General features: G+C 45.0%; 1 protein-coding gene across 3 annotated transcripts in view; it reads left to right on the top strand.

Moving 5' to 3' along the window:
- Tbc1d22a (TBC1 domain family member 22A) overlaps positions 1 to 24,147 on the top strand; it is a 324,253-nt gene that overhangs the window by 178,974 nt on the left and 121,132 nt on the right. For all 3 annotated transcript variants that reach the window (XM_076853389.2, XM_076853391.2, XM_076853390.2), the window contains exon 10: positions 21,168 to 21,243. In XM_076853389.2, the coding sequence (XP_076709504.2) occupies positions 21,168 to 21,243 (76 nt within the window). The remainder of the gene's footprint in view (positions 1 to 21,167; positions 21,244 to 24,147) is intronic.

Consider the following 24,147-nt stretch of genomic DNA (forward strand, 5'->3'; position numbering starts at 1 on the left):
GGTGTTTAAATGCATTGCTGGACTCCTCGCCAGCAGGGGAGGCTGTCCATGAAGAAATGGACTCTTCAGCCACCAGGGCAGGCCCTCCAGGAAGGAATGGACTCCTCAGCCACCAGGGCCAATCCCCAAGAAAGGAAGAGTGGGGAGCCTCCCTGGTGGCTGGTGCATTGGAGGCATCAGATGCAGGGTTAGGTCTCCCACGCTGGCAGCGTGTGGAATACAGAACAAGCTGGCCCTGCCCAGGGAAGTTGAGGTGCTGTCCAGAGCCAAAGCAGATGGTCTTGCAGTGGGCAAACCAGGTCATTGTTTCAGGACCCCTTGACATTCTTAAAAATCACTGAAGAACCAAAGAGCTACTCACTAGTTCTCCTGAATACAAACAATTTAAAAGTATTTAGTAACTTGTTTGAAACTAATTATGGCTAACCCAGGGTATACTATTATTTTATGATATTATTTCTATAATGAATTAATATTTTCTATAACAAAGATATTTAGTGGTGAGAAAGGCTCCCCCTCACCATTTTGTAAATTTCCTTAGTATCTAACTTAATAGAAGACAAAACAGTCATTTATGTTGGTGTAGTCAATATATTGTAATTTTTTTTGGCGGGGGGGTTGAAGGACATGAACAAAATTCAGCCATACACAGGTACGTGGTTGGAAAAGGGAGCGTTTAATATCTTTTCCAGGTAATTGTGGACTTTTTCTTTAATACTCTATCATAACTCCATATTTGAGGTTTCTGAAGTCCGATGCACCTCACACACATGTGAACGTCTGTCTGGTGGCGGCTGTTGCACTTTGTGGCTTTTACCCATATGTGGCTCTGGAAGCTCACACACAGTCCTATGGGAAACGCTGGGCGGTGTGCTAATGCAGGGTTGCTCAAGGCTGTCATGGGTTGGTATCCAAACTTGGTTGTGTTGTCCTACAATGTCAGAGCTTCACGTTCATTGGCATTATGACATTCCCAGCATTCTCATGGAGAAGCTGAAGCCACCAGGCCACAGTGGGGAATGAAAGTCTTCCACAATTCAGGTTCTGTCTTAAAAGCTCAAATACCATAGTGGACAATAGTAACTACCCATTGTTTTCTTGAAACAACAGGCTGAGTTCATTTTTGAGGAAATGTCTGCTGGAGACTCAAATTTTAATAACCAATTTGTCTCACGTGCTTGTCCTTTAAGTAAAAATGGTGTTTTTTGAAGAAGGTGTTCAGTCTGGCTCACACAGAAACTGCCACACTGAGATCTGCCTTGGGAGGTAGTGGTGTTGCTCAGCAGGCACCACAGGGTGTCACATAGCCTTCCTGCCTGACCCATGGAGTGTTGGACAGCTGTCTCCTCCAGAGCCGGATTACGCTCATCTTAATAGCATGATTAGACTGGATTTGACCGTAGTGTTTAAGTTCCTACTTCATCAAGGACATTCTTAAAGGAAGCTGCCTTTTGTCTTAAACTGTGGCATGTGGCATTAGGAATGATTGTGGCCTGGCATGAGTTTGTGGTGCTGCATGCGTTCCTGCCAGCTGACTCACACGGCTTGTGTCCCCAGAGCAGGTGCTAACAATGCCAACATCCTAGTTTTGTCATGGAAATGGTTTTGTTCTCACATACTACTAGAGAAGGTCTTGAGGACACTGGTAGGTGACTGGCCAGCCTTTGAGAACTTTTCCCTGAAAAAAGCATGGTCCCTATCACAGATGCAGCTCATGAGAGAGTGCCAAGCAAGCCGACGAGAAGTGCCCGAGGAGAAGACCTGGCTGCCGTTTTGCGCTGTCGTCAGGGGCTTGGAGTGCCCCAACAGAGATGGAAGGGCCTGGGGTGGGAGGTTCAAGTGGTGAGGGTAAAGGAGCAGTTCAGAATCAAGAATGAGATCAGAGATTTTCAAAAGAAGTAGAAAGAATTTCTGGTAATCAAAATAATAGTCATTGAAATTTACAACCCATTAGACACAGAGAGAATTAATTGACCTCAAATGTAGTTCTGAGAAAATTACTGAGTAGGCAGCATAGCGAGATGCTGAAAATAAGACAGAGATTAAGACCTGAAACAGAGTATGAATAAACAGATCTAGAGAGAGAAAATGTATTGGAGAAGAGTCAGTGTTTATAAGATTATGGCTGAGAATTTTAAGTTATTGCTTATATGTAATAAAAAAGTCCCTAGAATTGAGCCAGGTGTGGTGGTACACCGCTCTAATCCCAGTGACTCGGGAGGCTAAGGCAGGAGGACCACAAGTTTGAGGCCAGCCTCAGCAACTTGTTGAAGCCCTAAGCAATTTAGACTTTGGCTCAAAATAAAAGGGCGAGGAGCTGGGGATGAGGGTTAGTGTTAGGTGCCCCTGGGTTCAATCCCTGATATCAAAAAACAGAACAAACAAAAACAAGGAAAGGTGAGTTAAAACAAAATTGCACAGAGACATGAGAGCGAGTCATGAATAGGAAAGACAAGAGTGTCTCCAAGGACAGGAAGGCCACTGACCTACAGCTGGAGATGAAAATAGATGGGAAGCCAACTGCAACAGAAAGACCCCCCACTGGGGGACACTGGAGTGATGTGGTTGGCGTTCTGAGACAGTAGCTGTCTCGCCAGTGGATTTGAGACTAGGAGCCACCTGTGTGCTGCTCAGGATACCCAGGGAAAACAGCTGGGAGGGGCAGCGGGTGGGTTAGGAGAAGTGCACCAGGTAAGCGCCCGGTTCTGTGTGGGCAGGTGGCTGGGCAGCTCTCAAGGAGCCCAGGCAGTGTGGGCTCTTGGATGAGGTGGCTGTAGGGCAGAAGCATGGTTAGGGATAGGTACTGCCCAGGGGGGAGTGGGTGAACCTCCTGGGGAAGATACAGCTCACAGGGTGATTTCGACAGCACGTTGGTCCATTACAGAAGTACAAGGAAGGGAGGAAGGAGGGTGAGGGAAGGGAGGGCAAGTGCAGCAGGGCGGCCAGGAAGCAGGGCCAGAGCCAGTGCCCCTCCATGGGTGCTGGTTGCACCACGAGCTTTCCTTCCCAACCAGGAGTTCGATGGGCACCCTTTTGTGGTTAGCCCGTGGAACTGGGGTTTGAACCCATCCAGTCTGACTCCTGCTTTCCTGCCTGTCAGTAATTAGTAGGTCAAGCAAAGAAGAATCGGTGAGATCAGGAGCCTGTGTACTGCAGTTCGTGAGCTGAACCCAGCGGACACCCACAGCCCTGGATGCAGTGGCAGGGGAGGGTTGTTCTCTTCTGCATGCACAGGACCTGTATGAGAATGGCTGTGCCGGCTGCCACCACGGTGCTCTGCAGACCATGGCCTGGGTAGGGGATGAGCAGTCTAGAGGTGCATTCTGGACTGTGCTGAACCATGCTGGTGTGGGCCGCCCAGATAGCACAGGCAGAGATGTGTGGGTTCTCAGTATGGCTGGGAAGCTGGGTTGACAGTTGGCAGCTAGGAGCAAATGGCTGGGATCCTGACGCTCTGCAGATACTCAGCCTGATATGTCCTTCGTGATGCATTGGTGCCCTCCCCACAGGCATTTGTTCCAGAAACATTCTTTTTGTGTTCATTTCCTGTTGGGAGGAAAGGAGAAGCAGCCACCTTTCCACGACATGGTCTTGTGGGAGAGACTTCACTCACAAAGTGATGCTAGAAGCCACTGCTGGCTCATTGGAACAGGGACATGAGGTCATTGACATCGCCTATAGGGCCGCCCAGCCTTGCAGAGGCACGCGAGCTCTGTTTGGCCCAGAAGGGAGTCCTCCAGGGCCTCCGCAAGCTTAATCTAAGTGACCTGAGACAGGCATGGTGGGCCAGGTACAAGGGAGAGCACCAGGCAGGCTCGGTAGGCCTTGTTGGCCATGGCAGACACATGCCCGTCATGGTGCAGTGGGGAACTCACGTAGGCCTGAATACCAAATAAACTAAGGACACTGTCTGCGAAAATTAGTGCCTGGGAGAGGGAGAGTTCTCCTCCTTTTTCTTGCCAGCTGGTTTTCAGGGAACCTAATTAGCACCATTCACTCCCCGCCCCCTCAAGGCTGGGGTCCCAAGGCTAGAGGCCTCGTAAGAGGAGCCAGTCTCCCTTAGAGCACTGGGCTTTTGTAGACACACAACCCCCAGGAAAACCTTACACATGATCATATGTCATTTCTTCTGAAACCTTGTGCACAACCATGTATCATTTTAGACTAGAAAATTTATGATATTAGATAGCCTGTAAATGTTGTGAAAAACTAGAAAGGGGTGCTCAGAATCTGGAGTGCTGATCTCTGGGCCCACTGACTTAAAATAAACTTTGGTTTCTCCCACTCTTTGAGTGCCCTTGGCTGCTGCTTGCCCGATTCCGCAACATTCCAATGGCAGAAGTGGTAGGTGCTCTGCTGCCTTCTCAGGTTGCTGGTAATTCTTTGGGGTGCTTTCTTGTGGTTGCTGTAATCAGAGATTGTAGGGCATGGCTGCCTACTTCCCGGTCTTGGGGCCCGCACATGTGGCTGGGACGGCCAGGAGGCGGTGCTGTGGGTGGTGATGGAGGAGGTGGACCACCTCAGGATATGTCCAGGACTCTTCCGCCCTGGTGGAAAGCTTGTGCTTTCCCTTACAGACTATGGGGTGGCTGTACACGTGAACCTGCTCCACCCCTCTGACCTTTATTCTGATTGGCTCCTGTGCAGTATATAAGCTGTGTGTACTTCCTTTTTAAACAGAGTTCCTGCTTTGACTGTTCTCCCTGGCACGTCGGATTGTCCTCCCGGGAGGGAGGGCTGGGTGGGCGGCCAGTCGATCTTTACCTTTCTTGGCTCATCCTGGTCGGGGTGTGCTTTTCCTGCTTCTCCCGCTGGTCAGGAGGAGACGGGGGCTAAAAAACCCAACAAGAGATAACTCTGGCTTTTAGTTGACAGATCAGGGTACTATGTGTCCAGCAGTGCACTGACTGTCCAGCCTTGGGAAGAATCTTCCAGTAAGGAATGTAATGTGGAAAGAATGCTGGACTGGGAGTCAGCACATCTGTGCCTGGGCTTTCAGCCCGTGGACACTGTTGAGGTACAGGTGGGTGCTTTGTCCTGACAAGAGTCAGAGTTGCTGAGGAGAGTACTTTACTTGGGGTGAGACAGGTCTCTGGCATGCAGTACAGGCAGGTGGCCCCAGGCTGGCTGGTGGCCAGCAGGGCTGTGGTGTTGAGGTGGTGGTGAGGGGTTGCTTGAGACATGATCTTGAGCTTCCTGGGAACCCTCTAATAAACTTCAGTGGTGAGCAGTCATTGCTGGCGACAGAATGTCTAGCTTTGCTTTCTCAATTGTGGGTAACTTTGATTGTAAGCACCTTTTGAAATTCATGTAAGTTTAATTTGAGAAACAATCCATCTTGTTCCTTCCTCCCTTCCCTTCACTGTTGGTCTTCCTGACCATGTCCCTGAGCATCGTCATGTGTCTTGTTCTCTGCTGCCTGTGAGCTCAGCATGTGTAGGTGGGCTGGATGTGGGTTTCTAGGGCTCCCTCTCCTTGTGAGGCACAGCGCTTCCAGGGCTCCCCACCTTCTGGCGGAGCAGATGGGTCCCTAGGGCCTGACCAGGTGTGCTGAGAGGGTGCCAGGAGGTGGCATGAGTTTGGGAATCACATGGCAGGTCTTTCCTTTTGTCCTTGTCATCGTGGATGGTGCCTTTTTGTGCTGATGGGTATTAGGATCTACTTTTTGGGGGTGATTTTTGGTGTAGATCACAGAAATACATCTGAACCAGTTCTGTTTCTTGGATATTTCTTTAAAAAGGGTTGCATTGAAACAGGGTGCTGGTTCTGGGCCTGCTGAGGCTGGCTTTGAATGTCTGCCTTCTGGGGTGGAAGCGGAGGCCTGCCATGGGGTCCTGGCCCCTCTCCCTGGGGTAGTTAGAAGTTCCAGGCTGGCCATATCCTCTCAGGCTTTCAGGGGATTATTCTTGTGCTTTAGCCAGTCTTTTCATTTCTCTAACAACGCTCACATCATTACTTCCTGAATTACAGCTTCCGTCTTTGCCTACCCTGAAGTCATTCTATTACTCTTGGATTCATTACTTAGCAGGACAGCTTCTTTCAGTAGAGAAGAACCATTGCCTTTTATAATTAGCCATTTACATTTCTTTTCCCTGGGGAAGAATCCTTCAATCTCAGAACTGGTTGGTGGCCTGCAGTGGGAGTGGGAAGTGGCTCTGTTATCTTGGAACTTGCCAGTGAGAAGGCCAGGAACTTCCAGGCCTAGGGTTAGGGCTGGAGTGGCTTTTTTTTTGGCCTAAGGCCTGCCCTCAAACAGGGCTCAGGTGAGTTAATTGAGAAGAGGCCAGGGAGGTGCAAAGGGCCAGATGAGGTGATAGCGTGTGCGGGAACCCTTGGAGAATTCCTGTTCTTAAAGTGGTTGCTCCACAGAGAGAAGCCAAAGGAAATCCAGAGGGGTGGCTTGGGATCCTCGGGAGTGAGTTCCCAACAGCTGGGACTGGATCAGTCTGTGTCCTGGGATGCTTTCTTCTTCTTTTGCCACCTAGTTCAAAAGCAGAGGAACAAAATGGGGCTGGCTGTTGCTTAGGAGAGAGGCGGGGACCAGCTTGGTCCTCAGCTCTGGGTGCCTGTGCATGTCAAGGAGAGCAGGCCTCACCCCGAGGAGCAGGGAGCAGGCAGCCTTCGCGTGGAGCCTGTGGGTGGAAGAGGATGGAGGAAGCACCTTGTCTGCTTACACAGGGCGAAGGCATCCCAGTTCCAGACAAGGCGTGCTGTGGGTGTGGAGGAGTCTGAGGGTGATTTTAGAGCCTGGTTGATAAAACCGAAGGTTCTTGGCAACATTTAGAAAGGTTTATTAAACAGACAAGAACGTGTTAGTTACTGGGCTGCAAAGGAAGATCCATTATCAATGAGTCATTGAGCAGCAAGCAATTTAAAAATGAAAATTAAAAAAATTTAATTTAAAATAGCATTGAAAAACATAAAAATCCATGTTTTTGCCTGAGTGAATAGTTTATTCCCTTTAATTACCAAGCTCTCCTTTGTCTGGATATATTGCAGTTTATCCGTCCTCCTGCTGGTAGGAGTCAGGGTGTCAGGAACAAGTTTCCATGGGCATTCATGTACGCGTCATCTTTTTCCCATGCCTCATTTCTCTTGGGTCAATATCTAGGAGTGGACTTGGTGGTCACAGTGTAGAAGGAGTTTATAAGAAAGAGCCATGAGGGGGCTGGGGGTGGTGGTGCTGTGGAGGGTGTGCATTGGCTCTTGCCTGCAATCCCAGGGACTTGAGGCAGGAGGATTGCAAGTTCAAAGCCAACTTCAACAACTTAACAAGACCCTCAGCCACTTAACATGACCCTGTCTTAAAAAATAAAATAGGGCTGGGATGTGGCTCAGTATAGAGAACCTGACTTCTAACCCCAGTACCCTCCTGCCACCCAACAGAGCCCGATTTTTTTCACCAGTGATTGTACCACGTTACATACGCATCAGCTGTGCCTGTAAATTCAGGGTTTTCCACATCAGCATACAATTTTACCAACATTACATTTCCCTCATATTCTTTATTTAGGCTGCATAGCAATTCTTTGAGATATTTATTTTGAGAATATTTTCTTGCAATCATGGCTTGTCAGTATATTTCTTGACAGTGCCTTCTGAGGAACAGAAAATTTTAGTTTTAATAAAATCTAACTTTTTTTTCTGTGGTTAGCAGTTTTCTGCATCCTGACTAAAAATCCATTGCCTGCTCCTGAAATACCAAGACATTTTGTTTACTTAGATAGTCTTTAATTTGTGCTCACAAATATTTTGTAGTCTCCACATGTGGGTTTGGCTTATATTTTTAAAATTTATTTGTAAATATTTTGTTTGTTTTTATACTGCTTTACTTAGGATGGCTTTGTTGGTATTTTTACTATAGGTATATGAAAAACAACTTATTTTTAAAAACTAGAATAGATTTCTAGCTATTATAATATCATATCAAATTGCTCCCAGACTTGCTGAGTTTACATCTCCATTTCTCTCTCTCTCTCTCTTTTTCTTCCTCTTCCTTCTGTCTTCCCTCCCCATAGATTCTGTAGGTCTGGGTTTCAGTCAGAGAGGATATGGACTGCTTGTCTGTACACCACAGTGTCTGGAGGCTCAGGTGGAAGACTTGAAGGTTAACCACAAGATGATTCTTGGGGGCTGGAATCACCAGACTCTCGTTCATTTAAAGATCTGGTGGCTAATCTTACATGATTTTCACACATACCCTCTCCATGTGGCTTGCTGTCCTATAAGCATGATGGCCTTAGGACAGTCAAGACTTTTTCCCTATGGATCAAGGCTGTCAGTGAGATCTTCCAACAAAGTATAAGATTCATTTGTCATGAATGAGCCTAATAAGTCACATATTGTGCTCCTGTTGTGACTGAGAAGTAATGTCTACGCTACTCAAGCCTACCAAGATTCCAGGAGAAGGCAATCAGACTGTACCTCTTGACGTAGGAGTGGCATGGTCACATCCTAAAAGAGCACATGGAATAGGAAATATTGTTGTGTCCACTTTTGGGAAATATAATATACACTTCATTTTTTCCAGGTAAGTTTTCATAATAAACCCACTTATTCTAGGAGTTTTTCAAGTTTTCTGTGTATACAGGGATGTCATCAACAAGTAAGGAGGGTATTTCTTCTTTCTTGCAAATAAATTCGGCTTTTATTTCTTGTCTTGATGTATTGTATTGTCAAGGACAAAACCGACAGAACGGGAAAAGACATTTATGCTTTCTTATAGATACTGTTGGAGAGGGTAAAGTGTCCAGGCTCTTACCTTTAAGTTCAGTGTTAACTGTTGTCTTTTTGTCGACAAAGGGTCAGTATATTTTATAGGCACCCTGTTTTTGGGGGGGGGGTGTGGTAGATTTTTATATTTGAAGAATGCTTGGTATATAATGGAAGTAAAGGATGATAATAGAATTATTGATACATAGGAGATGAAGAACAGGAAGATACATCATGATTTCAGAGATTTTTTTTTGAAAACCAACAATTCTTGTTTTATCAAATGCTTTTTCTGCACCCATTGAAATGGTGTAATCTTCCTTATTCTGTTAATGTAGTGAAGGGTATGGATTAGTTTTTGAAGGCTAAGCCAACCTGCACTCTTTATATAAACCTACTTTGTCCTGAGGTAAATCCCACTTTGTCATTTTTGTCATAAAAATACAGCCCTCATATATTTCTGGATTCTTCTGATAATTTATTTTTAATGATTTTCATGATTTCCTCCTGTTCAGGAGAAATAATTGTCTATAGTTTTCTTTTTTCCTAATGTCATTTTCTATTTGGCATTAGGGAAATGGTGGCTTCATAAAGTGCTTCTGTAATTTCTGAATAAGTTAATGTAAAATCAGGTTTTTCTTTGTTGGGTATAAGATATTGAACCCAGGGCCACTCTACCACTGAGCTACACCTACATCTCCTACATCTAGTTTTCCAGCCTTTTTTAACTTTATTTTGAGATAGGGTCTCACTAAGTTGCTGAGGCTGGCCTTGTGTTTATGTTTCTCTGTCTCAAGCTCCTGAATCTCTGGGATTATAGGGTTTGTCACCACACTCTGCTAAAATCAGTATTAATTATTTTTAAAATATTAAGTAAAATTCAATAGTGAAGGCATTTTGGCTTGGGATTTTTTTTTTTTTTTGTGAGTAAATATAAATTCAATTTCTGCTCTGGTTAGGGCTATCCAGTTTTTCTGTTTCCTCTCTTGTAATTTTTTAAAAGAATTTCGCCATTTTAAAAGGTTGTCTAATTTATTGATATCTTGCTATTTTCTGCATATCAAATTATTCTTTTAAAACCAGTAGAGGGCTGGGGTTGTGGCTCAGTGATAGTGTGCTCATCTGGCTTGTGTGAGGCACTGGGTTCGATCCTCAGCACCACATAAAAATAAATAAATAAAATAAAGGTATTATGTCTAACTTCAGCTAAGAAATATTTTTTAAAAAACTGACAGAAACTTATTACAATGAGGTCTTTGATTTCTTATATTGGTGACTAAATCGAGTCTTTTTGGGCATATGGACTGTGTGGTTCTCATGAGTCCTTCTTAAGGACATGTCTTCTGTTTGTGGGGGGACATTTTCGTCTCTGTGAGGTTATTCTGGTTGATGGCGTTTCTTCTCTACCCTTCTTGGTTTTCTGTGTACTTTTTTTTTTTTTTGTCAGTTACCGAGTGAGGACTTTTGAACTTACTTATTATAGCTGGTGATGCAGGTCTTCCTTTACTTTTGTCAGGTTTGTGTCACATATTTGAACCTTGGTCATTAAGTGTGTACACATATGGGATGATTGTGTTATCTTGGTGAATTTGTATGTGTGTGTGTTATTTATTGACAGTGACACATTTGTCTTTGCTTCTGGCCATAAGTCTATCTTGAGGTCTGGCTCATCTGATGTAATGAAGCCTTTCCATGTTTCTTAACATTTGTGATTTAGAGCTGTTCTCTTTGCTCTTGATCTGCTTCTGTCCTATTTAAAGTGTTTCTTATAGAAAGCTTGTTTTCTTGTATACTTATTGTATATTTAGTTAACGTACATTCATGTAATGTGTACGGTGTAATTGTGTAGACGAGATTTAGGTTGTCATTTGGCTATTTATTTTCTGTTGCCTTCACTTTTCTTATTTCCACTTTCTTTTCGATGAACTAAGAATATTTGAAAATTTAATACACTGTTTCTTAGAGCAGGTGTTTTCCATGTACTCCTTCATCTCCCTCAACAATCCTTTTTCCCCTATGGACACCTCTCATTAGTGTAGCACATTTGTTATGATTTTTAAGCCAATACGGTATATTCCTACCAATTCAAACCCATAGTTTATAATTAGCGATTCTTTTCTTTCATGTTCTTTTCCTGGTTCATTATAAGTATACATTCATTGTTATAATTCATACATGCACGTAATACAGCAATATAGTTTGGCCAGTGGCATGCTCTCTCCCTCCCTCCCCGGGTCCCTTTCCTCTTCTGTACTGGTCTCCCTTTAGTTTCCACTAGTGTCCCCATCCCACCTTTCTTTTCTATTATCTTCCCTAGCCTCCTCAAAGGAGAGAAACATACAACCCTTGACTTCCTGAGTTTGACATATTTTGCTTAACATAATGCTCTCCATCCATTTCTTTACAAATGGCTTAATTTCATACTTCTTTATGATTGAATTAAACTGCATTGTGTATATATACCACATTTTCTTTATCCATTTATCCATTGATGGAAAGATCTGTTATTTGACTAGTATGAATTTTGCAGCTCTAAACATGATTATGCATGTATTGTGATAGTATGATGATGACCTTAATTCTTTAGGATAAATACCAAGGAATAGTATGGCTGGGTCATGGTGGTTCCATTCCTAGTCTTTTATGGAACTTCCATACTGATTTCCATAGTGGTTGTACTAATTTTATAATCCCACAACAGAATAAAATGTTCCTTTTGTCCTACATCCTCCCCAGCATTTATTATTGTTGGTATTCTTGATTGCTGCCATTCTGACTGAAGTGAGATGGAAATCTCAGTATAGTTTTGATTTCCATTTACCTAGTTGCTAAAGATGTTGAATGTTTTAAAATATATTTGTTAGCCATTTGTATTTCTTCTTTTGAGAAATGTTTATTGGGTTCATATGGCCATTTATCAATTGGGGTTTTGTTTTTTTTTGGGGGGGGTGTGTATGTGTGTCTGTGTGTTTGAGTTCTTGATTATTCTGCATATTAATCCCTTGTCAGAGTAACTAGCAAAGAATTTCACCCATTCTTTAGAGTCTCTCTTCACATTCTTTATTGTTTCTTTTGCTGTGCAGAAGCTTTTTAATTCGATGACATCCTGTTTATTAATTCTTGGCATTATTTCCTGAACCTTGGGGTCCTATTGAGAAAGTAGTTGCCTGTACCTATATGTTGGAGTATTAACCCTACATTTTCTTCTATGAGCTGCATTATTTCTTGTCTAGTTCCTAAGTCTTTGGCACATTTTGAGTTGAATTTCATGCAGGGTGTGTTGTAAGGGTGTAGTTTCATTCTTATACATATGGATAACCAGTTTTCCTAGCACCATTTGTTAAATAAGCTGTCATTTTTCTAGCAAATGTTTTGAAATCTTTGTCAAGGATCAGATCACTATAAATATTTGTCTCTTTGTCTTCTACCTGTTTCATTAGTCTGTTTGTCTCTTATTAGACAAGAACCATACAGTCCTTGTTACTATAGCTCTGTTTGAAGTCGGTATGATGGTGCTTCCAGCATACCTTTTTTAGCTTTAGAATTTGCCGTGGTACTTCTAGGTCTTTAATTCTTCCAAAAGATTTTAAGTCCTTTTTTTTTTTTTTTTTTTTTGTAAGTTTTGTGAAGAATGTCATTGGTGTTTTGAGGGGGTTTCTTTGAAGCTTTTTGGTGCTGTGGTCATTTTATCAATATTAATTCTACCTATCTATGAACATGGGTGGTCTATCTTATATCTTCTTCAGTGTCTTTCTTTGATATTTTGTAGTTTCATTACAGAGATCTTTCATCTTCTTGGTTAGATTAGAGATTAGGTATTTTGTCTTTTTGACGCTACTGTGAATGGAATTGTTTTCCTGATTTTTTTCTCAGCAGGTTCATTATTGGTATATAGGAAAGCTATCGATTTTTGTATGTTAATTTTGTAACTGCTACTTTGTTGAATTTATTTCTTAATTTTAGCAGTCTCCTAATGGAGCATTTTGGATCTAAGTATAGGATTATATCGCATGCAAACAGTGATGTTTTGATGACAATGACAACGATGATGACGACAACTACTACTACTATTACTACTACTACTACTACTACTACCTGCTACTACTACTACTTCTTCTTCTCTTCCTCCTCCTCCTCCTCCTCCTCCTTCTTCATTTTTATCTCTTTGTTTTCTTTTCTTGCCTAATTGCTCTGGCTAGAATTTCTAGTACTTTATTAAACAAGCGTAGTGAACATCATTGTCTTGTTTTGCAGTTGCTTTTACTTATTTATTTTTAAATTTTTATTTGTTTTTATTAGTTATATATGACAGCAGAATGCATTTTGATTCATTGTACACAAATGGAGCACAACTTTTCATTTCTCTGGTTGTACACAATGTAGAGTCACACCACCTGTGCAATCATACATGTACCTAGGGTAATGATGTCCACCTCATTCCACCATATTTCCTACCCCCAGGCACCTCCCCTCACCTCTGCCCAATCCAAAGCTCCTCCATTCTTCCCTTGGTAACCCCCCAACCCCTGCCCTTTATGGGTCAGCATCCACATACTGGAGAAAATATTTGGCCTTTGGTGTTTTGGGATTGGCTGTTTTCCTTAGCATGATATTCTCCAACTCCATCCATCTACCTGCAAAATGCCATAATCTTTGCTCTTGATTTTAAAGGAAATACTTTATTTTTTCCCATTTAATATGAGATTGGCTTTAGGTTTTTTATAGATAGCATTTTGAAAAAATTCATGAATGGGTGTTGTACTGCATTTTGTTGGAGGCCTTACCAGCATCTCTTGAGATGACTGTGATTTTTACATACAATTCTGTTTACATGATGTGTTTAATTTTTTGATTTGCTTATGTTAAACCATTCTTGCATTCCTGGAATGAAATCAACTAGGTTGTGATGTATAATTTTCTTAGTGTGTTGGTAAATATCATTTGTTAGTTTTAAGGGGTTTTTTTTTTCATCTGAATTTATCAGGCATATTGATCTGTAGTTTTCTTTCCTCAATGTGTCCATTTTCTGATTTTTTTTGATGTATTTATTTATTTATTTTTGTTATCGGCGGACACAACATCTTTGTTTTGTATGTGGTGCTGAGGATCAAACCTGGGCCGCACGCATACCAGGCGAGCGCGCTACCGCTTGAGCCACATCCCCAGCCCCAACATTTTCTGATTTTTGTACAAGTGATACTGGTTTCATAAAATGGATTTGGAATTGTACCATCCCTTTATATTTCATGGAATAATTTGAGAGCATTGGCCTTAGTTCTTTTTTAAAAGTCTGGTAGAATTCAGCTGAGAATCCATCTGACCCTGGACTTTTCTTTGTTGGAGGCTTTTTATTACTGCTTCTATGTCATTGCTTGTTACTGGTCTGCTTATGTTTTCCATATCTTCTTGATTTAATTTTGGCAGGTCAATGTGTCTAGAAAGATATTCATTTCTTGCAGGTTCTCCATTTGATTCAAGTGGAAGTTTTCAAAGTAGTCAGTCCCTAATGATTCCCTGGATTTCTTTGATGTCTCTGGAGATTTTTCCTTTTTTATTTCTAATTTTATTGATTTGGGGTCTTCTTTCTTTTTCTTTTAGTTAATTTGGTCATGTGTTTACCTATTTTTTTTTTTATTTTTGAGGTGGGGTACTGGGGATTGAACTCAGGGGAACTCGGTCACGGACCCACATCCCAGCCCTGCTTTGTATTTTATTTAAAGACAGGGTCTCACTGTGTTGCTTAGTGAGTCACTTTTTGCTGAGGCTGGCTTTAAACTCATGAGCCTTCTGCGTCAGCCTCTTGAGCCACTGGTATGTGCCACCGTACCCACCTATCATAATTTTTATCTTTTTAAGAAATCAACTCTTTGTTTTACTGATCCTTTCTAGTATTATTTTTTCATTATTTTGGTTGTGATTTTAAATATTTCCTTCCTTCTGCTGCTTTTGAGATTGGTTTTTCTGGGCCTTGAGATGAATCATGAAATGTTTATTTGGGCCCTTTCTGACTTTCTTAGTTATAATCTTTCCTCTTAGAACTGCCTTCACAGTGTCCAGGAAGTTCTGATAGGTTCTAGTGTATTGGGGTATTGTGCAGTTTTCAGTGTATTTCCAAGTGGGGTTTGCAATATAGTTTCCCTGCTAGTTTTTTGGTGATTATTAATCTTTTCTGATACAATGTATATTGTGTCACAGCTTGAGAATCCCACTCTCCATCTAGGTCACACGGGAGTGGGATCCTTCTTGGGTATCCAGCAGTGGTGTTGTGTGCAGTAGGGTCTGTGGGAGCCTCTGTGGTTGCTCTCCTTCCCCTAGCAGCTCTTTCTCTGGGTGTGCAAGCAGCCAGGTGGAGACCCTTTGTAGGTGTGGCCATCCTCTGTTTTACCATAGGAGTGGATGTCCAGGAGTGGACCTTAGGTCCTCCCACTTCCAGCTCTTTCTGCTTGGGGCCTGTCATTGGTTTGGGCTTTTTGTCTCCACAGCTCTTATTGAAGTTTGAGTTGGTCAGTTTGTCTGTGGAGCCAGTCACACTGTCTCTTGTGGGGGGTTTAGATGCAGCTCAGTAGCAGAGAGTCCCTGCCTGAACTCCTCGTGTCCCAGGAGATTTCCAGCACTCACAGGAAAGCAGCCGCAGGGCAGAAGACAACACTGAACTAAATACCAGATTCTACTGCTACGTCTGTGATCCTGATTGCCATCAAAGCAGGAATGGCATGGTCAGCACTTGCCACAGTGACTTCAATAAATAGCCACAAAGTAGGCCTGGCATTTAGGTCATCAGCCAGTGAGTGACATTTGCCATACACAGTACTAATAGCTGATGGTGAGGCAGGAATCCTGTAAACCAAGCCGTTCTAAAAGACGGTAAAATAACAGTTCATGTAGGGAAAAGGAAATGTGGTAGGAGGATAAAAGAACGTTTATAGTAAGTGATGGTTTTAAAAAAGGAGGAGAAAAATAGATTTAAAAAACAAAAGAAATAAAGAGAACAAGAGAGATGGGCTATTAGAGAAGAAAGGAGAGAAAGAGAAACAAACAAAAGAACACAATAAACAAGAAGTTTTAACTCTCAAAAGACCAAGTAAAAATTACATAAAAATGTTGAAAATGAGAAAAAAGCCCCATATATGTGTAGTTGTGTCTGTCCACCGGCCAGCCAGTACCACCAGCATGAAAGTACAGGGAGCCTATGGAAGAGCTGCCTCTGCTCAGGAGGCCGGGGCCCTGGACAGAGATGGGGGCCACTGTCTGCCAGACTGCCCTCCTTCCTCACCTCGTGGGCTGAGTACCCCTCATAGCCAGCAGGGGCGGGCTTGTCCACCCTCCTCTCCTGCTGCCTGCCCAGCTGCCAGCTGGAGTGGCCTGGTGCGGCTGTTGGCTGACATAGCTCCCAGCTTCCCTGCCACAGTGTGAGGCAGGACTCCGTGGCCACTGTGTCAATGGGGCTGTGGTCCAGACAGACCAGGTCGGTGCTGTTGGGGTGGGGCTGCTGCAGAGCTCTCAGTGGGTGTTCTGGAGGCCAGAGTCGGGCATTTGGGGCAGTGTGGGGTGGCATCTGCTCTGCCGCTTTGGTCAGCACGCCCCTGGGGCTGGGCCGGTGCCCACCTCTGCTGGGCCTAGGTCTTTGGGCCTGACAAGAAGGCGGGGGAGGTGGGCAGCCTTACGGGTCTCACTGCAGCTCCTGACCAGCCTGCTCAGAGTCCCCACCCGCCTCAGCGGGTCACGTGGGCCACCAAGCTGAGTGAATTGTGCTTCCTCCTATCTCTGCTTCAAACCCTCTGGCTCAGTCTTCTCTGTGCCGGGCTCAGCCATGTTCTGTGGGGTACACTGCAGGCATGGACCAGGACAGTGTGGTGACGTGTGCTGTGACCTCCTCACTCTGCAGCAGCAGCAGCTGTGCGTGGCCTCCTCAGGATGGCTCTACCTGGTCTCCAGGGCCAGTGGAGGACACAGGGCGCTTCTCAAACACCAGCTTGCTGTGCAGCTCAGTTCAGGCTGCTTTTCTGATCTGCAGGTTTTTCTGTTGCGTTTCTCTCTGTGTCATCCGTGCACTCTGTGGTGAACGGGTGCCACTGTCCCCAGTGTGGCCCCAATGTACTCCTGTCCTTTGTTCAGTGTACCCAGATTTCTTGAGTCCCTAAGAGTCTCTGAATGTCCAATGCTGAATCTCAGTGAATCCCCTTTGACCCCTTGGTGAAGGCAGAGTTCCTGCTGCTGAGTCCTGAGCGGCTGGAAGGCCGCTTCCTCTAATCCGCCACCATCAACCTCTTCCCAGGTGGGATTTTTAAAAATTGTGGTAAAAACAACATATCACACACTGTCTTACCGTTTTTAAGCACAAGGTCTATTGCTGTATGTTCAGATCGTTGGAAATAGACCCCCAGGACATCCACCCTGCCAAGATCCTGTTAGGCACATTGACTCCATCCCCTCCTGGGGGCCTGGTAGCCCCCATTCTTCTTCCTGTGTCTGTGAATTTAACCTCTTCATGTCCCTCTTATAGTGCAACCAGGCCACATTTCTGCAGAAAATCTGAGAAATTAAGCTAGCAGGAAAAGCCAGGAGTGAAACCAGGCTGTGTGTATACTCTATCTCTGCTCTGCTTGTGGCCTCTGAGCCGTGTGTTACAGACCCTGTCCTTGTCCTTCCCTCTTCTCAGAGATTACAATGAAGACATTGCCAGTGTCAGTGTAGCCAATGCACTTGGAGGGACAGCTGATGTGATAGATAACATGATCAGGATTCAGATTGAGTTTAGCTACCCAGAATGCCAGCCGAGAACCAATCTACTGAACACCTAATAGGAATAAATGTGAAGTCCTACATTCAAGTTCAGAAACCCCTCTAGCCTAGGTCAAAAGGAAATGGCTTGGATAATTTGGGTACACCTTCAGCCAGTGCCATGTTCTTACCATCTTTCTACCTAGGTTACAGCAGTTGTTTCATGACCAATGTCCCCATCTTCTTTGGTCCTTTTCTGCGGTTTCTATACTGTGCAGCCAAAGCGTCTTTTCATATACAAATCCTGTAACCATGGTGCTTGCCCCCCATTTCCACCTCGATAACCTCATTGATGGCTTTGCATCTTTCTTACCAGCTGAGTGGCTTTTTCTTGCCTTTCCTGGCTTCTGGATGGGCCCTTGGCTGCTGGGCCTTCCTCCCTCCCTGAATGTGCTGTGCTCCCAAGGGCCCTTGTGGTACTGCCATACGGTGCTCCCTTCTTCGCCTGCTCACTCAGAACCATTGTTCTCAGCTCACCCCAGGCCCCTTATCCTCAGAGTGGTCTTCCAGGTCAGTCCAATTCTGTACCATACAGCAAGGTGCCCGGAGCACAGTTCCACACGTGTGCTATGTGACGTGTGTGATGGGTGTTTGCTTAGCTGCAGATTGCCAGCTCTGGGAATGGAAGTTACTTTGCCCGTATTTCTCCCTGCTGTGTCAGGACCCCAGACCCAGCCTGGTGTGGTGGCTCACAGGATCAGCTGAGCTATGCTCATAGCTGAAAGAGAGGGAATAGGGTGGAGTCCAGTGGAATCCAGGACCTCTGAAGTCCTTCCCTGTGGAGCCACAGAGGACATGCTTAATTACCCCATCTGTGGGCCATGACAACACAAAGGAAGGACTCAAGGTATTACTGGGGACTCTGCCTGATGTGCACCCAAGTTCCAGACTCCCAGAAGTCAAGCAGGCACTGTTTGTTGCCACACTGTGTGGTTAGGCACGGCGAGCCACTCTTGGTTAGGGAGTGCTGAGACCCACCCTGTCCCGGTTTCCAGATGCCAGACAGGGACTGGCTGGCTGCATACTGTGCAGGGGCAGCACCCAGGCCTGGTGACTCCAGTACTTTCCAAAGCATTGATACTTGGGACTTAATTTTCTGGCACATAGGAGACATCAGTAAGTGTTCAGTGAACAGATTGCCATCAGGTGAGGTTGGCCAGGAAGGGCATTGGAGGCTGTGGGGAGGTGGCTCTCTGGTGCAGGTGGGAGATGCTTTGTCAGAGATGTTGACTGTGAGCTGCAGGTCTAGCAGGGGGTGCTTTGGGCCCTTCCAGCTGAACTGACCAGGAGGCTTATGTCCACTCTCCTAAAAATGCTCTCTTGGGACAATACAAAAAAAAAAAAAAAAAATATATATATATATATATATATATATATATATATATATATATATGGGAAAAAATGCTCTCTTGGGAAGGTTTGTTCTTCTGAAGAATTGGGAAGTGCTATTGCTGTGGCTAGGGCAGCTCACTGGAGGGCAGCAGGTGCAGGTGCATGGGGTCCCCTAGGGCCCTGTCTGCTGATGCCAGTGTTTTTTCTGTAATGCATCTCGCAGAAGGCTGCCAAGTCCAGAGACCTGCTTCCTTCCCTCCAACCGAAGTGCTTTGTAATTTGCCCCCTTTTAAAAGAAGACCCCAAATAAAGATCTCAGTTTGAAAGAATATGCATGATGCTGCCCCTGTGAAGGGAGTGATATTAATGTCTATACCCTTGACATTTCTGCCAGTGTTCAGCTCTGGGTTTTCTCCGTTGGCTGCCTGTGCATGTACTCGCACAGCAGATGTTTTCTGAGTGTTATTTTCTGGCCTGGGGTACTGGTGGGTGGAGGGCTGCTGGGAGAGAGTGCCCCAGGTGAGCCCCTGGTCTGCCTGGAGGCCTTGGTGGAGGCCAGTGTGGTCAGTGCTTCCCCTGAGAGGCCCTTCTCACATCTTCTTGCGCAGCTGTCTAGCTCTCGCATCTGCAGCTCTAGTTCTCTCTCTTTGATGGGTCCCTTAAAGGCTTCCTGGCCCTTGGGCAAGGCAGTCTGCATCTTGGACTCACTCACCAGTGCAGGCCCAGCCAATGCCCAGCCAGGCGCCTGTGCTTCACCCTGCCAGGTACAGCCCTCCCAAGCATGTGCCTTTGCTTTTGGAGCTGGTCACGTCTGTGGTCTTCCTGCTCCAGCCTACAGTCAGATTGCCAGGGCGTACCTGGTAGTGTTGGCAGGCCTTGTTGAAATAGGAACCTTTTTCTTTTTGTAGACTCTGGGTGTTGTTCTTTTCTCTTTGTTTGGATTTTCGACAACCCATTTTCCATCCCTGGGTTTGAACAAATTGGGGAAAAAAAAAAGAGAGAGAGAGAGAGACCAAAGAATAACTTTATTCCTGCTGAATGAGGTGGCTTGACCTATCTTAATGTGATCCAGCTGAATGAGTCCCAAAGCTGTCCAGGCTCGCCTCCCAGCCATTTGGGCCTTTGTCCTCCTGTGCAGCAGAGCCTCCAGGGAATAGCTGACTCTGAGACTCAATGGGGGGCTGCACCCCAGGCCATTTGTTCCTGGGTATAGTGGATTGTCTCCTTGGAGAGGTGCTTCTGGAGGTAGAGGACAGGAGATTTACCAGCTAAGCTCCCTCCGATTGGAAGCAGACTCCAGGTCTGGGGGAAGAGTCACCCTCAGCTTCTTCAGCTTGCTGTTTGCATAGCCATTAGGCCCCTGGTCAGCTAGCTGGGTAGTCAAGGAGATGCACAGTGCTTTAGCTCAGTGCAGTCTAGTGTGAGGCACCTGCTCCTTCAGGTGTTCTCTTGGGACAACCCTGGAGGTTGTGGGCTGCTGGAGTGTGCTCCTGATGGCTCTGAAATTTGTCAGAACAGGACATTAGATAATCTGCAGGGCCTCTCTGCACCTGAGGCTGCAAACCACTCTCTAGTTTATTTCTCATCCTTAATTCTACCAGCTGTGCTGTTCAACCCAGCTCATTAGAAACTCCTTCATGAGGTTAGATGACACTGTATAAATGTGTCCCAGATTTAAAAATAAACCTTGGTCTGTTACCTAGTTGCCTAGAAGAATAGGCTAACCTTTCTAAGTTCAGAGCCAAAAATGATATGTTCAAAGGAACTGATGTCCAGGACCAAAATTTCTTATGCCTGTTTGGTTCAGATGCATTCAAGCTTATAATTTTCCCCTACCTTTTGCTGCCACTGTGTCTCAGCTGGTGGGGTGCTGAGGTCTCACTGGGGTGAATGAGGCCCCTTTAGGGCCTGGAAGTCCTGTACATTGACATGAGCCTCTGACACCCTCACTTCTGAGAGTTCAAATTTTGGGAAGATCCATAAGTTGCCCCTGGCAGGCTGAGTGTGTGTTGTTCTGGTACCAGGGGGTGGGTTAGCCCAGGAGAGGGATGAGCTACACATTTAAATTGTTTGTTCAACTTAAATGTAAATATGTTACATTTACACACAGCAGCGCACCGTCCACATTCCTGAGGTGTGCTCCAGGGCTTTCCCTCGAGGCCCGGGAGTACTGCTGTGTGCACTCCTGTCCTCCTGTTTCTCAGGTTAAAATCTAGCGGCTTAGGGATTGGTGAGGTTGTGAAACATTCACTACTCTCAAGTTATTTCAACTGCTTGTTTCCTTTTTGGAAACTCAAGTTTTATTTTATGTGCACATGATACACATTATTTTTTTTCCTTAGGACAACTACACCTTTGCCCAACCTGGGATTCAAATGAAAGTGAAGATGTTGGAAGAACTCGTGAGCCGGATTGACGGTGAGTTGGCTTCCTGAGCCACCCCTCTTTGAGGGTGGGAAGAGGCCTGGTTGAAGGCTTGGGGAGGTGGCCTTGGACATTGGTGGGACAGGACAAGTGGCACCCAGCCTGCTGGGGCTCATCCCTGTGAATCCTTACAGGAACCTGCCCCGCCCCTTTCACCCAGCGTGGTGATCAGGATTCAGGCAGTGTGGCAGGAATGCCGTGAGTTCCTTCTGTGCAGGCAGCCTTGCTCCTCACTGAGCTGGGGACGGCTGTTTATGGCTGTCCTTTGGTACTCTCTTCCCTGGCTTTGTGCATGCTTTTGCTATCAAGGAAGTTAGAATAATTTCTCCATGGAATCCAATTAATTACCAAGTCTGGAAATAACATCTTTTAATATTATACAAAAATTATAGTGTGTTCTCTGGCAGTTTTAGATTATGCTTCCATGTTTAAGTGGGGACTTCGAATACTTTTTACCTTCATCCTTAAAATAATTCCCCCTTGATGTGCTGACTGTCATATTGCACTAGCAGAGTTTAATTAAATGAAAGTTGAGAGATAATGCTACCGTTCCAGGCGTATTCTCCTGATAGTTTGTTAAATTAATGAACAGAGCATTAACAAAGTGATGCCAAGCAGAACCAGGAGTACATGTGACACCAGCCCGCCGTGGTGAGCGGCCCAGGAGACTTGTGCTTTCACAGAGTGTCCCAGGTGAGCCTGGCAAATTATCTCCCTGGATGTAGGGAAATTGTACTTTGTTTGAAACTTGGACTTGGCAGTTTGACTTGTGAGCACGTGCAAGTGCCCTCACTGGACCTGCTGCAGAGAAACCTGTCATCACAGGCTTCTGAGGGAAGCCCCTGAATGACATTATAAAGTGGAGCCATGCAAATTATAAACTCCATTCTGTTTCCTGATGGAGTCTGATTTCTAGCTCTGTGGCTGATGGTTATTGCCTCATTTCCATATTATGAAGTCTTATACAGTTCTTCCAATGATACTTTATTTGATTCAATGTTATATTTGGGTACTTTTCAACCAATCTATTCAAAATACTGCTCTTTTTTTTTTTTTTTTTTTGCCTCTGTCAGTACATTATGTTCATACATTGTACACACACAGTAAGATTGCGCTTGACTATGCTTGGATTTTGTTCCTTCAACCTGCAGTTTTATGAGTGTTGCCGTTCTGTTTAGTTCTTTGAATTACAATTCGTAGTGGATGTGAATTACTCATTCTTAGGAGACTCTTCTTTTCCTCCTGTGCCCCTCAGAAGGCTTACTTTATATTTTCCTGGAGGTTGGAGAGCTGTGGCCAGTGCTCATCTGCTCCAGTGCTGCATTTGGAGAAATACTTGAATTGATTTTCTCTTGTTCTGTGGTTCAGAAAGAAGCAGGATGCAGATTGGTTGGGTGGTTTTTGAAAGAGTGGCAATGGCCGTCGCAGCAGCCCAGTGGGACCTGTCCTCAGTAGAGCATTCGTCCAGCTCTGCATCGCTTCTGAGTGTGGCATCTTCACCCTGTGCTCTTAAAGGGCCTATTTCCACAGTGAGGAGGTTCCCTCTGCCACACGCTGAGCTGTCTGACCTGTTGCTTCCCATTCTTCTTGTGGAAGCTTAAAAAACTTCTTTGTTGTCCTCAACATGAGGACACCCAAGCTTTCCGGAAGGAAGGGTCTGGAACCTGCCACAGTAGCCCTGGAGGGGAGCCTCTGCCTCCAGCAGGCACCTGGAGAAGCACCAGGGCCGTGGCTCTGGAGATCACTCCTCTGCATATCATTGCACTAGGAGAAAGAATCTGTGGGCTTGGAACTTTTTTGGGGACCTCAAAGATTTTATTAAGGGCAGACTATTTTAGGAAGAAAAAATTTGCTTTATAAAAAGTCCATTGCCTCATTTCTGCATTTTCAGGGAAAGTAAGTATTTATTTCAGAAAATTTTGACACTTTGGTGAGGGAAAACTCTTTATGAACTTGCAAGTGAAGAAAGGGGAGGGTTTGTGGATAGGTCCAGGTGTGGCTCATTCAGAAAAGGAGCTACGTTGCTCTGCAGGGTCAAAGTAGGGAATCTTGGTGTTCCAGTGGTGGCACTGTGAAGATGTAGGCAGGAGGCCACAGGAGAGTGGGCACCTGTCTGGGGGGGAAGGGTACAGAAGTGGGGAATGAGTGACCAACGATTAGCCAGAGGCACATTCAAGAGTTTCCCAATTTGAGCAGTGCTGCTCTGCACCTTTAACCTCTAGGGCTCTGTGCACATGAAGGTGTGGTGCCTGAAGGAAGAGAGTTGTGTTCCTCATGGAAGCCGTGTGGTAGGAGTGGGCAGGGGCCTTTTGTTGGCACTGGGTGGGGAGCAGAGACCATTGCAGGAGAGGCAGCTGGCTGGTGAAAAGTCCAGGATTTCCCCTGTAATTTGGGGCAGAAATTGGAGTTTCCCACATAATGAGAGATGGTGACTGGAGCCATGTAATTTAGAATTAGAGGAGAAGGTAAGAGGAGGAATTTCTACTTTCAGTGAGGCACACTAGATAATTCCAACCAAATTTCCCACTGAAAATAACTAAGAGCTGTCAAACAAACAAAAAGGGAAACAAAAGAAAAGAAGTTTCTTAAAAATCATCAAACTGCTATGAAGGAAACAAGCACTTCTTGGACCACATAGTACCTGAACCTCAGGAGAGAAGCACAGCACCCAGGCTGAAAGAATAACCCTAAAGGGTGTTGTAGTTTGGGCAGTCTTCTGGGGCAAGTTGGTAATACCTGGCTTACTTAGAATAGGGAATCAGCAAATGCCCCTTTACTTCCTGACAGCTGGAAAGGTGAGATGTGGGTTGTGGTGCAAGCTACTCAGCTCTCAGGACTCACATAGCCTCTAGTTCAGGCAGTGTAGGACTAGGGTTGTGGAGTTTCTGGACTGGAGTT

This window comes from Callospermophilus lateralis, chromosome 4 (genome assembly GCF_048772815.1).
Source record: "Callospermophilus lateralis isolate mCalLat2 chromosome 4, mCalLat2.hap1, whole genome shotgun sequence".
Lineage (NCBI taxonomy): Eukaryota > Metazoa > Chordata > Mammalia > Rodentia > Sciuridae > Callospermophilus > Callospermophilus lateralis.